This window comes from Nothobranchius furzeri, chromosome 14, assembly GCF_043380555.1.
Source record: "Nothobranchius furzeri strain GRZ-AD chromosome 14, NfurGRZ-RIMD1, whole genome shotgun sequence".
NCBI classification, from domain to species: Eukaryota; Metazoa; Chordata; class Actinopteri; order Cyprinodontiformes; family Nothobranchiidae; genus Nothobranchius; species Nothobranchius furzeri.
Window position 1 is genome coordinate 51366688 of NC_091754.1, and position 14384 is coordinate 51381071.

At 41.2% G+C, this 14384-nt stretch overlaps 2 protein-coding genes across 4 annotated transcripts in view; one reads left to right on the plus strand and one right to left on the minus strand.

The window, feature by feature from the left end:
* Positions 1–14384, plus strand: part of LOC107381065 (rho GTPase-activating protein 6) — a 135029-nt gene that overhangs the window by 63208 nt on the left and 57437 nt on the right. Inside the window, exon 1 of one of the 2 annotated variants that reach the window (XM_015952554.3) lies at positions 2891–3153. The exons of the other annotated variant lie outside the window; for it this stretch is intronic. Coding sequence (XP_015808040.3) covers positions 3112–3153 — 42 coding nt within the window. The 5' untranslated portion in view covers positions 2891–3111. Of the gene's footprint in view, positions 1–2890; positions 3154–14384 lie in introns of those variants that run through there. 2 annotated transcript variants of the gene reach the window in all.
* LOC139062666 (uncharacterized) lies at positions 4152–7473 on the minus strand. 2 transcript variants are annotated; one of them, XM_070544187.1, is made up of 3 exons: positions 7331–7473; positions 6553–6863; positions 4152–6447 (listed from the first exon to the last, which is right to left on the minus strand). In XM_070544187.1, exons 1-3 carry the CDS (start codon positions 7343–7345, stop codon positions 4305–4307), a joined length of 2469 nt encoding a protein of 822 aa, XP_070400288.1. In that variant the 5' UTR covers positions 7346–7473; the 3' UTR covers positions 4152–4304. The 2 variants fall into 2 exon arrangements, with proteins under 2 accessions (XP_070400288.1, XP_070400289.1); XM_070544188.1 differs by lacking the exon at positions 6553–6863.

Genomic DNA, 14384 nt, shown 5'->3' on the forward strand with positions numbered 1-14384 from the left:
AATGCATTTTACGCCTTGGCGCAACAAAGGACGGTGTCATGATCATGTGGGGAGCCACTGCCGAGCTCCGGCTGGCTTTAATATTGAAAATGAAAGTGAACACTGGCTGTAAGTTTCACTTTTGTAAACAAAACCAGTTGAGATGCTAAACTGGAGCGATGCAGAGCACTGGGAGCTTCTCTGTTGTAGTTGGAGCTCAGATCACCAGAGACTGCACCGGGACAGTGGAGGACAGACACCTTTAGGAGAGGTTTGTTAAAAGAAAACGTAATGAACGTTCAATCACAATAAAAAGCAAATTATGTACTAGATTAATGGAAGTCCACAGCAGCGCAAAGCCCCCCCCCCCCCCAACCTCCTTTATATGGTCATCACATAATCTTGTAAAAAGGACACGATTGCGCCTTATTACCTCCACTGTCTGATCACTTATAACCCACCTAAGGCTCCCTGTTGCCAGCTCAGCATTGCGTCAACTTGACGGCATTGTTTTATAAAAAAGGCTTGAGTCATTTTTGTATGGGGGGTGTCCTTGAACTGAGTTCAGTCCAAATGTAAGCCTATACCCCATCTTTCCACCAGATGTGAAAGCGTTGCTTAATGCCCTCAAAATGTACTTCACAACAGCAATTAGCCACCGTTATACGGGACAAGTACTTTTCCATTGGACATAAAGCAACATGGAGGCTGAGCGTGAAGATAGTTTTCTACACATATCTCCTGATTTAGACGGCTTGGCGTTCCCACCTCACTTATAGAAAGAGCCACGTCTTACCGTGCAGAAATAAGTAAATAACACATCTACACTGACATTTTCCATACTTTTGTGTTGAGATTATGTAACTCATCATTTGTGTGCCTCCACCAGGATCGCGCAGATAAATCCTAAACACTCCAACGTGTCTTCTGCTAAAACATTTGACATTCACGGACATGTTACAAGTTTCTTGATCGTTATTTTTTCCAGTGAGGTAAGAAACTCTTTGATGACATACCCCCCACCCCCAAACACACACACACACACACACACACACACATACACACACACACACACACGCACGAACGCACACACACACACACACCTTCTCTGATGGCTGGCGGCACTGAGATGTCCACCCGTACAGACAAAAGTGATCACCCTACTGACTATATAATAAAGGCTGTTGGTTTATGCCTGTGTTTTGTTCATTTTTCTTCTACTGTAATTTATTTCCATTAGTAACTGGCCTGCAGCAAGTAATTTATCACTGTTAAAAGAAACCCTACCCCTTTAAAATACCTGCCGAAGAAGAATTAGGATCTTTTTGTTTATGTGTGTTTATGTGTTTATTTATTCAGCAGACGCTTTTATCCAAAGCGACTTACAATTTATATCCTATAGGGCATGTTGTGATCTGTGGGGGAAACCGGAGTACCCGAAGGAAACCCACACATGCATGGGGAGAACACGCAACTCCACGCAGAAAGGCCGCAGCCGAGTTTCGAACCTGCAACCTTCTTGCTGCGAGGCAGCAGTGCTAACCACTGCGCCACCATGCAGCTTTTTGGGCGGGAGGGTGGTTTCTTTGACAAACCTAAATTTGGAGCGGTTTATACATAAGGCTACAGACAGTTTTTCAAAGTAAAATTTAACCAAACAAAACAAAAAGTCATTTCGTCAATGCGGAAAATTTGTAGCTTTTTATTTTGCTCCTTCAGTAGTAACAGGTCTAGTTCTAAACCAAACAGCCTTCCTGCCTGGAGATTCTTCAGTCAAATCTTATCAAGTGTGGAGCCCCATTTGTGGGTCAGTGACATGAAAACTTTCAAACAGGGCCCTGCTGTTGATAATCAAAAGCTCCATTCCATTGCTGGTCCTCCTACTTCACTTCCCTCCGCCCTGCCTCCACCTTTTCTCTGTTATCTTTCTGTCAGAGTCCTGGAAATGCTCTTAGAAAACTGGAAAAGCAGAGCTCAGCTTTCAAAATAAAAACATGCAGTTCTGTTTTCAGCTTAAATCAAGAGATCGTTAGTCACATGATTGTCCTGGCCAAGAGGACTAATATGGCTCAGTTAGATTGAATCTCCCCCCCCCCCCCATGCCACCCCTGCAAAAAATGTATTATTGAAACCTGTCACCCAACACTTGTAGCATCGTGACTCTTTCTTTATTTTTATTTTTTTGCAAAACAACCCATGCTTGTAATCAAAAAAAGAAGTGATTTAATTAGGATGGATATACAAATACAACATTGATGCAATTATTAAGCACATTATTGCTATTACTGTCTCATTTGAATACAAATAATTTCAGTTATGGTTGAAAAATAAAACACTACGAGAAAAATAAAAAGGTCCTTGTTCTGACGGTGTGTTCAAACAACAACATTTTTTGACATCTGCGGGTCAGGCCTTTAATATAATTTCTACAATAAGTAAACATATGAATGTTCCTTTTTTCATGCAACAACATTTATATAATATGAGCTAGTAATAATAATGTAGAAAAACACAATTTTTAAAGAAACGTTTTGATGTAGGTGTCTGTATTAGATTCAGGGCATGCTTCAACAATATATAGGAATAAAAACTGTTTTTAACATACCAGTTAAAGGGTTAATTTGATAATTATATAATATCTGCGTAAGATTCAATGCGTGTTTTTAGCGGTATTCTAGTTATATAAACGTCATGGTTTAAATTGTGAATAAGAATTAGAAACGGGGGTTTATTTTGAAAATCTGCACCGGAAATCTGGTGGTAGCGGCGCTGACTCGACCGAAGCGTCTCTGCCTTCGGTCTCAGCATCCGTCTTCAGCAGAACGCACGGCGCGCGCAGAATGGATCCTTTTGACGCACCGCGGTGTGTTTTTGTCACACGTTTTGTTTCGTGACACGCTTTTATTGTCATTATTAATAATATTATTTAGGGGTTTTAACAGAAAAACAAATACACGCGCTTCGGCTGTGAGTTGTAGTTTCAAAAATAAAAGCCTGAACCTCATCCTTGAATATAAACGAGAGAAGACTTTTGGAGACTTTCTTCCCACAACGTTTCTGGACTTTTTGATATTTTTTTATTCCTCCTTCACATTTTGTGCGTTTATTTATGTGGATATTTATTCTGGGACAATGGGGGACTCCGTGTTTCTCGACAGGCAGAACTCATATCTTGTAAGTGTGCTGCTGATTTAATTGTATTAATATCAGTGTAATAACGCCTAAAAATGTGTTGTCTGCAAAGCTAAAAATAGTATTTTTTGAACTAAAACTTGCTTATTTAAGATTGTTTTGCACTCCGGACTGCATGCATGAAGGTGTTTCTGCTACTGTTCTGCGTACATCACTAGAAATGTACATTTTATTAGGTTCAGCCCTTTTGACACAACCGTGAAGCAGAAATGTGAAACTCAGGAGACCAAAAGTGGTTCCAGAAATGCAAAAACAAGCATCCTGTGATGGAACTGTGAAGTGTAAAAGACCACATGCTTCCTGCGTTCTGAAAGCTGACAGAAAGCCAGGTGATGTGTTCCTGCACCTTGAAGCTTGGTGGTCACATGAAGGCAAAACACACAGATGTGGGTCAAGGCCATGAAGGTTACACGGTGAAAACTGAGAACTCAGCATCTCTTTGGACTCTTTTGCGCCGTTTCTGCAAAAGATTAGAAATCTGTCAAGGCTCCGCTCGTAGAAGGGTAATTCCACCGAATAGGTGCCATTTATTTTATGCAAGTGCATCAAATTAAACTGGGTTTTAATGCAATTTTCAAAAGTAAATCTAGTAACACACTTATTTAACTATTTCAAATGATCATTGGTCAATCTTAAATGCCTTTAATTAATTTTTTACATGTTTTTTTAGATGAACGTGTTTGCTTTATTTTCAGTCCTGTTACCAAAACTCATGTAACTTCTTAAAAAGCACATATAGAAGACTGTCAACTAATTCCTTCATTTTCCCCTCAAGAAAGTGTTTATTTTAATAAAAAGGTTAGTTTTAAGTTCAAATATTTAATGTTTGTTATAAAAAAATTCACATGAACATACAAACGTTGTAATTTTTTGAAAGATCAAAAGCCATATTTTTCATTTCAAGGAGACACAGGGCTCTAGTTAATAAAATTTATTCTAATGTAATTCAGTAAACTATTTAATAAATGGTGGAACAAATATGATTGAAAAAATAAGTTCATTTTTATTGTTTTTTTACAGACAAACAACTGAGTAACAGAAATGAACAAGCTGTAACAGGAATGAACAGAGGGTAACAGGAATGACCAATGAACACGGGGCACATGTGCTACAGGGGCTTTGTGTGGCCTTTTCTAAGGCACACTGTCAAGTTGGTCCCAGACCCCCTTTTCAATTGCCATATAGCGAGATGTGACCTGCCTCAGGGGTGGGATGATGCACAAAATGTCCTCAAAGAGGTACCACAGCAGGTCTTTGCGCGCTGGCCAGAAAAACCTGTTGACCCCAATTTTGTGCATGCAACGGACCTCAACATGTGTTTCAGATGTATCTGTGATGACACCTGGGTATATGTCATCATCATACTTAACCACACACCATTTGCCAACAATGTCTGAACTTTGCCACATAATTTCTGTGGCTCTGAGTGCTGCCTGTTGATGATCCAACGTGAAAGACTTTGCATTAAAGCACTTACAAGTTAGATTTTGTCTTGTTGTGCACAAGCAGCTGATATCTCTGTATGTCAGTTCTCCTTGGGCAAGGGTTACCACCTGATGTATCCTCATTGTGGAGGGAATTGATGGCACATCATTTGGCATCTCCTGAACAGCTTTCTCCACTGCTTCCTCATTGACAAAAAACAACTTAATTGTTGTTTCTGTCTTTTGCAACACATCAAAGAATTTGGCAGCATGAGGAATGTCTGTCCCTTTGCTGACCAGACTGTCGGCTCTCCTCTTCAGAGCTCCTCCTACACCATCTGGTGCCCCCTTCCCATGGCTCGCCTCAAAGAAGTTCCATGTTCCAGCAGTGAATCCTTGTTTGAACAGCTCAGTACAAAACATGAAAAAATTCCCTCGCTGTCTATACTGAGTGCATGGGCCATCACTGTAAAAATGGATTGTGGAGACCTCTGGATGTGCCATATGCACATAATCAAGGACTGGTGACAAATGCTGCCAGATTGCTGGTGGACCCTTCAGTCTTGAGGGGGACACTGTGCAGAAGGACATAGGGCAGGAGGATGTGTTCACATAAAGCACACCTGTGTGCAGTGTTGCCTGCTGGTGTGATGCTCCAAAGTGGACAGCCTGTATTTCTGTGCTGTACTTGCAGACGTAATTTTCAGAGAAGTCAACGTGAATTAAACATTCATGTGACTTCAAGCCCTGTCTCAGTGCCCTGTAGTGGGTAAACTGATTCTTGATGTTATAAGAATGTCTCTTAAACCTATGCAGCAGCAGGTTCAGCTGGTCCAGAAGTTCTTCTTGTGTTGCCTGGGATTCTTGTTTGATTGTGATTTTAGATGTTTTGCCACTGGGGTCATTGTTATGCTCTTTATCCACTATTGCCCATTGGAGATATGTCTCTTGACTCTCTGGATTGTACTTGGAAGAGAATGGGCAGCATAGATTCTTGCACTCAGAGCATTCTCCATACATGCACTTCATGTTTTCTGTGTCACATGCGATGGTTTTCACAAGATCTTCCAGGTTGATAGTGCTGATCACTTTCAAGTGGTGCAGCTTCTGTACAATAAAACCCAGATTCTCATGCATCTTGCACATGCATGTGTCCCGATCACTCAGAGTTGGATGAATAACCCAGAAAGGACGAAGCAAACAGAAGAGTGAGTAAGAGATGGAGCTTTGCTCTTCAGCTAAAAACTTCATGTGCAAATTTTTCATGGTATCCAAAAGGAACCGTTTCTGCTTTTTAGTTTTCTTCCAAGTGATGGTCTGTCTCTTCCCTGTTGTGATACGACTAACATCATCCCTTGTGTAGAAAGCTCTCACTCTACTTGTCAAACTATCTGGAACCCTGCTGTTCCGCTTCCGTTGGTAGCTGTAGTTGACATTCTCATCATTCCTCCATCTTTTCTTTGAAAATCCTAATGAGTTTTGAGCCAAGCGTTGCAATCTGTACTTTTTAAGGACTTTTCCTGTTAGTACTTTTGCAATTATTTGCCTTTCTTTTTCCCCCTGTGCTTTTCTGTATTTGTTTCGGATGCCGTCCACCAGAGCCTCATGAAACAGAAGAGTTTTTTGAATGGCTGCTGGTGGAAGCTGTGTCATCTGTCTTTTAACTTTTGTGCGTGGAGACTCAGTTTCTTTTGTCTTCTTTTTTAGGACTTTCTTTGTCATGCGCTGGACTTTTTTCTTGTATTTTTCTGTTTTCTGGGTTTGTTTCCTCAATAGGCCTTGTAGTTGATGAATTTGTTTTTCAAGGTTCTTTAGTGTTTTTCGTCGTCTTCTCCGCCCCTGATCACATTGCCTAGAAGAAACATGTCAAAATAGCACTTATTTACATATTTCAGATGTTACAAATTAATGTCATTATATTGTATAAACAGATGGATATCAATTTCATAAATTGGACCTGGAAGTTCTTGGTTGTGGATCTATAGCTTGCTCTGGTGAGAGTTGGGGTGTGTCTGGAGGGGTCACAAGGTACTGCTGAACTTTTTTTCTGTCTTTGATTGTATGGTATGTCTCCCTCCACTTTTTGCGTCGTCTGCGCTTTTCCCTCTCACTTAGTTGGTCAATTGTTTTCTTCTTGCCTGATTCTAAGTCCTCCCTGTATTTTCTTTTTTCCCTCTCAAGATATCTTTCCCTCCGCTCTGGGTCGGCATCACGTCGAGCCCGATAGAGCCGCTGCTTTTCTGCTGCACTATGTGGTGGCTTTGCTCCCTGCAAGCATTAAAGTCACATTACAAAACTGATCTTAGATCACAACCTCTGCAATGTCAAGTGTAAAAGTAAAATAATAAATAAATAAATAAATAAAATCAAGTCAATAGTGTAAAATAATAATATATTCTATCTAAAAAATTATCACTTCATCAATGAACTCTACTCAGCCCTGTTACCATTACTCAGTCCTGTTACTTCTCATATGGGTAACAGGACTGAAAGTAACAGGACTGAGTTTTTAGCATAGAGTTAGCAAATACACCAAATATAGCCACATCACATCGTTGCTAATAGCATGAGGACATAAAGCACAATCTAGTGATTTACCAAAAATGTGTATTTTTAAAATAAACAAATGGTAAGTAAGATATAATTAAAGTAACAGGACAGTATGTTGAGATTGACCTCGTCATTTACAGCTAATATATTATTAAATAGACAGAAAAATGAATGAGAGACCTTACTTTTGGTCTTCCCATGGCCTTTTGAAGATCCTTATGATGCAACTTCCTGTTGTATGGGTCACCTTTGGAATTTTCAAAATAAAACAGATGGGGTAATGTATTTGGGTAACAGGACTGAGTGTAAACCTAGGGACACAACTAAAATGTGTATTTTAACAAATAAAGTATAAAATTGTTTTGAAAAAAGTATTTGTGAAACATAGACAGGATATAGAGTCACGCAAAAATGCAAAAAAAAGATAAATTTGGGGGGATTTTATTAATTATATTTCACTCTAAGAGTAATGTTAAAGATCAGGGACAGGTGAAAAATACATGCACTGAAATGTTTTTTCAGTGTTCAAAGTACTTTCTATTATTCTTGCCCAAGATTAATGTTAAATTTACACTCAGATACTTATGCAGGACCTTTTGTTTAATAACAAAAATTATTTACCTGTAAATTTTCATGCACCTTGATTCAAAAAACCTCCTGGGGACGGAAATGGATGGAAATGGCACCCATTCGGTGGAATGGCCCAGAACAGGTTCATCTCAGTGTGGGAGTTGTTGATAAGTGCACACATGCTTGTATTTTATTATCCTCCCTTTCTGATCCCCTATCTCCTCCTCCTCCTCTCCAGTGGTGAGGAACCCTCCTCTGGCTGCTGCAGCCTGCTCCATTGGGCCAATGTTTTTGTGGCTGGAAGAGCTCATAAAGCAGCAGGCAGTGATTGGAAAACAATACAGTTTTCTTTGGCTGTGCTGGCACGGCGTTGTGGTTGGAATCGGTGTTTTGTAGGTCTGGGCCTGTGATGTGGAAGCTTTACCACACCGTCCACAGCAATGTGTCTAAAATCCAATATGGTCTGGAGAGCGTGTCATCACCAAACTGTAGATTAGGATTGACCCTGGAATAAAAGTCTCATCTGCAATTGCAAATAAAATGCAGAAAACATTGCCTGGAAAAATGTGGTTATGGAAGATCTCATTAGAGAGACTGCTGGTCATGTCCGGATTGTTGCGACAGTGCATTAGGGCCACTCACAAAAAGGAACTTTATATTTGTGGAGATAAAAAGGGTGGCTTGCCAACTCCGGGTCGGGAGAGAGGTCCTACCTCAAGTGGAGGAGTTTAAGTATCTCGGGGTCTTGTTCACGAGTGAGGGTAGGAGGGATCGAGAGATCGACAGGCGGATTGGTTCGGCGTGTGCAGTGATGCGGACCCTGAGCCGATCTGTCGTGGTGAAGAGGGAGCTGAGCCAGAAAGCCAGGCTCTCAATTTACCGGTCGATCTGCGTCCCAATCCTCACCTATGGTCATGAGCTTTGGGTAATGACCGAAAGAATGAGATCGCGGATACAAGGGGCTGAAATGAGTTTCCTCCGTAGGGTGGCTGAGATAGGGTGAGGAGCTCGGACATTCGGGAGGGACTCGGAGTAGAACCGCTGCTCCTCCGGATCGAAAGGAGTCAGCTGAGGTGGTTTGGGCATCTGGTCAGGATGCCTCCTGGACGCCTCCCCGGGGAGGTGTTTTGGGCAGGTCCTGCTGGCAGGAGGCCCCCGGGTCGACCCAGGACACGTTGGAGAGGTTACATCTCCAATCTGGTCCGGGAACGCCTTGGGGTCCTGCCGGAGGAGCTGGTGGAGGTGGCCGGGAAGAGGACAGTCTGGAGCTCCCTAGTTGGGATGCTGCCCCCGCGACCCGGACCCGGATAAGCAGAGGAAGATGACGACGAGGAGATAAAAAGTTAGAATTAAATGGAAATGTTGAGGGGGAAAAGTCAAACTATTAACATAAAAAAGTGAAAATGTCCAGAAATAAAAGTATAAAAATGTATAAAAACTGTTGATAGGAAATTTAAATGTCTACATAGGCATGCACGTTTAACAAAATTTCTTTAACCTGTTATTGATGCCCCCTAATGGTTAATAGATCACATAAATATTTGCCCCACTCTATAAATAACGCTTTTGCAATCTACTCTTTTTTTTAATATAATTCTGACGCACAACTTAAGTTCCACATTCGTTACATCGAACAAAATGTAAAGAGAGTGGGATGACAGCTGGAATGTCCCTCAGACTCTGAACTTGTTGGGCAGACTGTCTGGCATCAAATACACAGCGCTGCTAGTGATAGCGTGCTCATAAGCGCATTCTGGAAGCAACGTTTAAAAAAAAAAACACTTTTTTTTCCTTCCACTGAACAAAATAATTACATTCATTTATTTTACTAGACAAATTAGGAATCAGACGCAAGCAGGGGCGTCATGGCCAGCTGACCTGTTGTTGCTAGTCTTGGTTCAGTTTGCTGCGCCATGTTCTGCCAGGCTCAGCGTGTTGATGAGAGGCCTATTGTGTTCCAAGAATGAAATAACTAAGAATAAAATGCTCCAACGCCGTGCTCTTTGCTAAACGCTCCATGTTTGAGCACATTTGTTTGGTCATGTAACGAGCTCATTTCTTTTTCTGCAATTGCCCAATAAACGCATTGTGATAGCGGCGCTCTCGCACCCTCTAGTGGCACAAAATGTATTACACCCCAGCGCACCAGAAGGACTTATGTTTATTTATGTGGCAGACACTTTTATCCAAAGCGACATACAATAGCGAATCTATAGGGCATGTTGTGATCTGCGGGGCAAACCGGAGTATGCGGAAACCCACGCATGCATGGGGAGAACACGCAACTCCACGCAGAAAGTTTCGGACTTGCAAGCTTCTTGCTGCAAGGTAACAGTGCTAACAACTGCGCCACCATGCAGCCCAGTCTTGAAGCAGTTAACCGAGCAAAACTATTTTACCCGGTCACAACGATAATTAACAGGTTAACTTTGTACATCCATATGTTTACAGAATAAAGTCAAAATGTCAAGAAAAGTGGCTAAGTGGGCCAGTCAATGCAATTTAACAGTGGTTAAGGGAGGTTAGACCATGGATCAAGCACTGTTACTAACTTCTGTTAGTTTAACGCACACATAAATTGTGTTGTGTGCTCATGTGCTTTCAACTTGCGCTGCCTCTCAAAAAGAAGGGACATGCTGTCTTGGGAACACCTTGACTCAATAATTCCTACCTTGGTTCCTTCAAAATTGGTCTACTGTTATGCATTGTATTCTCGACTTGGTCAGGGTGCGTTGCATGATTGCAGTTTGTCCAAAACACAGCTGCTTCCCTTTGTCCAATGCCAGACGCTGGGAGCATATTACGCCAGTATTGGCGTCACTACACTGGCTCCCAGTACATTTTAGGGCAGAATTTAAGGCACTAACAATTGCCTTCAAGGCCTTGCATGGAACTGCTGCATCATAACTAGCGGCTTTATTTTGCTGCTACACTTTATTAGGGGCATTACGCTTGGCTGATGGGAACCCGTTGACAGTGCTGCGTACTAAGATCGCAGGGGGATTGGGCGTTCTCTGTCTTGGCTCCAAAACCTTTGAATGAGTTGCCCATGTCAGTTCGTCACTTGCCACCATTGCTGATTTTTAAGTCACGTCTGAAGGCACATTTTTATCAAGGCTTTTAAACAATAGCTGTAGTATTCTGTTGCTATTGTTCCTCTGGCTGAATATTTTTTAATCTGTAATATTGGATTTTATTGCAATAATATATATTTTTATTGTCTTTTTTATGCTGTTTCTGCATGTCCTGTCTTTTGCTGTAGTGTACATTGTCTTGGGTGCCCTTCTGGGTCGTGGATGGCACTCTATAAATAAAGTGAAATGAAAATGAAAAGAAAGAAAAAGGTCTAAGACCTTGTACACATGTAGCCAGGTATCCCACACAACAAAGACATGTTTCTACAGTTTGTTCTGTCGTCCACACTAAAGTGAAAATAAACGGGACCCAGGACGATTCTATCAAAAACTCATCAAAGTGGAGATTTACGAATTCTCCATTGTCATCATTAGTTCGTGGACGTAAAAAAATAACGTTTGAGAAAATCTGTAGTTTTTACCATTAATCAATGTAAATATCCATCAAAATGTTGTTGAAATTTAATTCATGGATGCCCAGTTGTTGAAAAATATTGGTGGCTTCATCTTACAAGTTTTGTAACAAGTGGTTAAAAATTCATAACTATTTTACACATTTATCTCTTTGCTTGGTGCTAGTGATGAAAGGGAGTCTGGTGTGCTTGTCATTGTGCTAGAGGTTCAACGATCTGACAATGTACTCGTTCGAAAATTGTGCTCACAGGTATTCTTGACCCTTATGGTCTTCCGTTGAGAAGGTCTTACCCCCAAATTCCACTACCTCCGCTCCGCTGCGCTCCGCTCCGACACGAACGACGGAGCAAAATCGGTCCCGTTCTAGTCAATCAGAGCAATTCCACTACTGCGGCCGTGCTCCGGCAGTGCGGCGCCGTGCGTCGCCCTCTGTTCCGGCGTCCGGCAAAAATAGAATCGATCCTATTTTTGCCGGACGCCGGAGCACCTCCGCAGTAAATGGACAGGAATCACAACTGCCCAACAGGAAAAGGAGCGAGCACAACTTCCGTTTTTCACAATACATCGATAAACAAAAGGCATTTTTTGTTTCATATGCACAGGTTTAACAACTTTTAACAACTATCAGTGGCGGCTGAAGTTTAAATGCACAAAAGTAAGCCAGAAATACAGTTTCCACTATCAAAGTAGTCACACTTTGTTGATCCAAACATTGCTGATCTCTACACAAATGATGGGCAGATTAAACAGTTCATGCCGATGCTTCTCCCACACAACGGGTGTTTGGATCTAACTTCCGCGTTTATTGCTCGGACTGTATCGCAAGATCTCGAAAATCCCGCGCATGCTTGTTTGCCCACCTCAGGTCTCCGCACCGGAGCGGAGCCGTTGTAAAGCGGGTAGCAGTAAAAATTGAGTTCGGAAGCGAGCGGCTGCGGAGGGCGGGGGCGGACCGGAGCGGAGGTAGTGGAATTTTGGGGTTACTCGTACACAAAAATACAGCGTGCTTGCAATGATTTAGGTATGTACTGCCCCTTATCGCCAAGGAAAATACACACTGTCACATCATAGTTGCTTTAGCGAATTTACAGAACAAGCAAGGTTTTTAATGCGGACACGGTCATTGAACACTCGCCCTGTTGTAGCCTCCATTGCAGTCTCAGCATTGGCCTCAACAATTTTAGGTCAGGCCAATCAATAAATTTTTGAAGAGTGATACTGGGCGGGCTTAACACTGGCAGAGCTGCGACACAGAAAACATACAAAGGTGGTGTCGGTTCAGGAATGGCGCTCGTTTAAAACAGCTTTGATATCAACTTTGGATGATTTATATTTGGGGTTTTCTTTCAGAAAAGAAGATAGAGGTACTTAAGTCCTTTATTTAGAAAAAGTATGTACGTATTTGCTTTTTTAACAGTTTATGTTGGACTGCCATGCTGACTGATTTCCTTTGCGAGGAATGTGTCAGTGTTTGTTGCTCCGATTGGCCAACAACAATGGATTCTGCACCACAACTGCACTCTGTCTATGGGTCGTGGCCAAACTCTGTATTCACATATATAGGATGGCTTGCAAGGATAGTTCATTTACTGAGGCTTTTCTCTTAAAAGCCTATTTTTGACTCTTTTTCTCCACATTTCAACTGTATTTCGAAAACATAATTCAGGTTTTTTAGATGGATTTAACCAACTTTCTCCTTTTTATCTCCTTTTTTATAGTCTCCCTGCAGAATCATATATTTTTGGTGCGCTGGTGCTAGTGGAGGTTTTCAGACTGTGGGATGGTGTTCTACTTTCACTCACATGTAGCCTGTAGCCAGTTTTGCATCAATCCATCTCAGTTATTGCTTTTGCTGGTAATTAAAACAGGATATTCAGCCATTTAGCCTCTGGCTTAAATTGTGCTGATAATTTTTTAAACATTTACCTGGTCTTGTTTGCAATGTTGTCAGAGCAATTTGGTCTAGACAAGTATATAAATACACAGGTATTTTAGTAGTAAAGCATCGCCAAAGTGATTTGAAAAAACTCTGGAGGGTGATGAAATATGTTTTCCACACAGAAGTAAATATAGTTTGTGTTGGGAAATATGTGTAAACACTCATCTGTGGGGACTTTATATGGTTAAAAACAAAATCATCCAGCCTTTTTTCATTAGAAATACCTTAAATTATTCCTTAAGAAACCCTCACCCACAACTTTGTTCTAAGTGGAGCCAGCTAAGACCAAAGAGTTACGACTTGACACTGCATCATGATCAAATACAAGTGGGTTGGGTCTTTCTGTCTCATAAATCCTGAACTTTTGGTTTAACTTGATACTAGAGGGCCTCAAAAATGACAAAAAGAAGTTCCAAGTGAAAGTACCAGTTTTAAAGGTGGAACGATCCATTCTGTTTTCAACAAGTGATGCTAAACACACCAGTTTTGTTTTACCTGCCAGGGCAAAGAAATGTGATAAATTTCTGCTTACCAGACAAGAGAAACATAACAATAAAAAGAAAGTGAGTGAAAGAGATATAAAACTCCTCAGTTGCTCGAGCTCGGATGCCTGTTTGTTCTGCTTAAGCCAAGCATACGCAGCCCATTTACGAGATGATTTTCCACTCATGCAACAATCTTAAAAATTGGGCTAAGTTTTGTTTTATTCCTTGTGGAGGATACTGGGGGTTACTGGAAGCAATTAGCACCTCCCAACGAGCTCCCAACTGGCAATCGTACGGCCGCATGAAAATGAAACATTTGAAATTTTGCTCCTTCATTGTAAGGATATTGAACTGATCCCCAATCTAGGAATGTCCTGATCAGGTTTTTTTGCCCTCAAGTCCGAGTCCGAGTCATTTGATTTTGAGATTCTGCCGATAGCGAGTCGTGGACACATAAAAAAAGAATAAAGGAAGCAAAGAAACAGATCCAGAATGTTCCTTATTTTTCATTTACTTAACTTAAATTTAACATGTAACAATTCTTTAACAGAGCACTTCTGTGAGACAGCTCAGACAATCAAGTAATAAATATCAATTATTCACTTTTGGACTTCAAGGCAAATATATAAAAGTGTAATATGAACACAAATAGCACCTCAGCTTCAAATACCTGGCAGGGGTCTATTTTGCTTTGGCC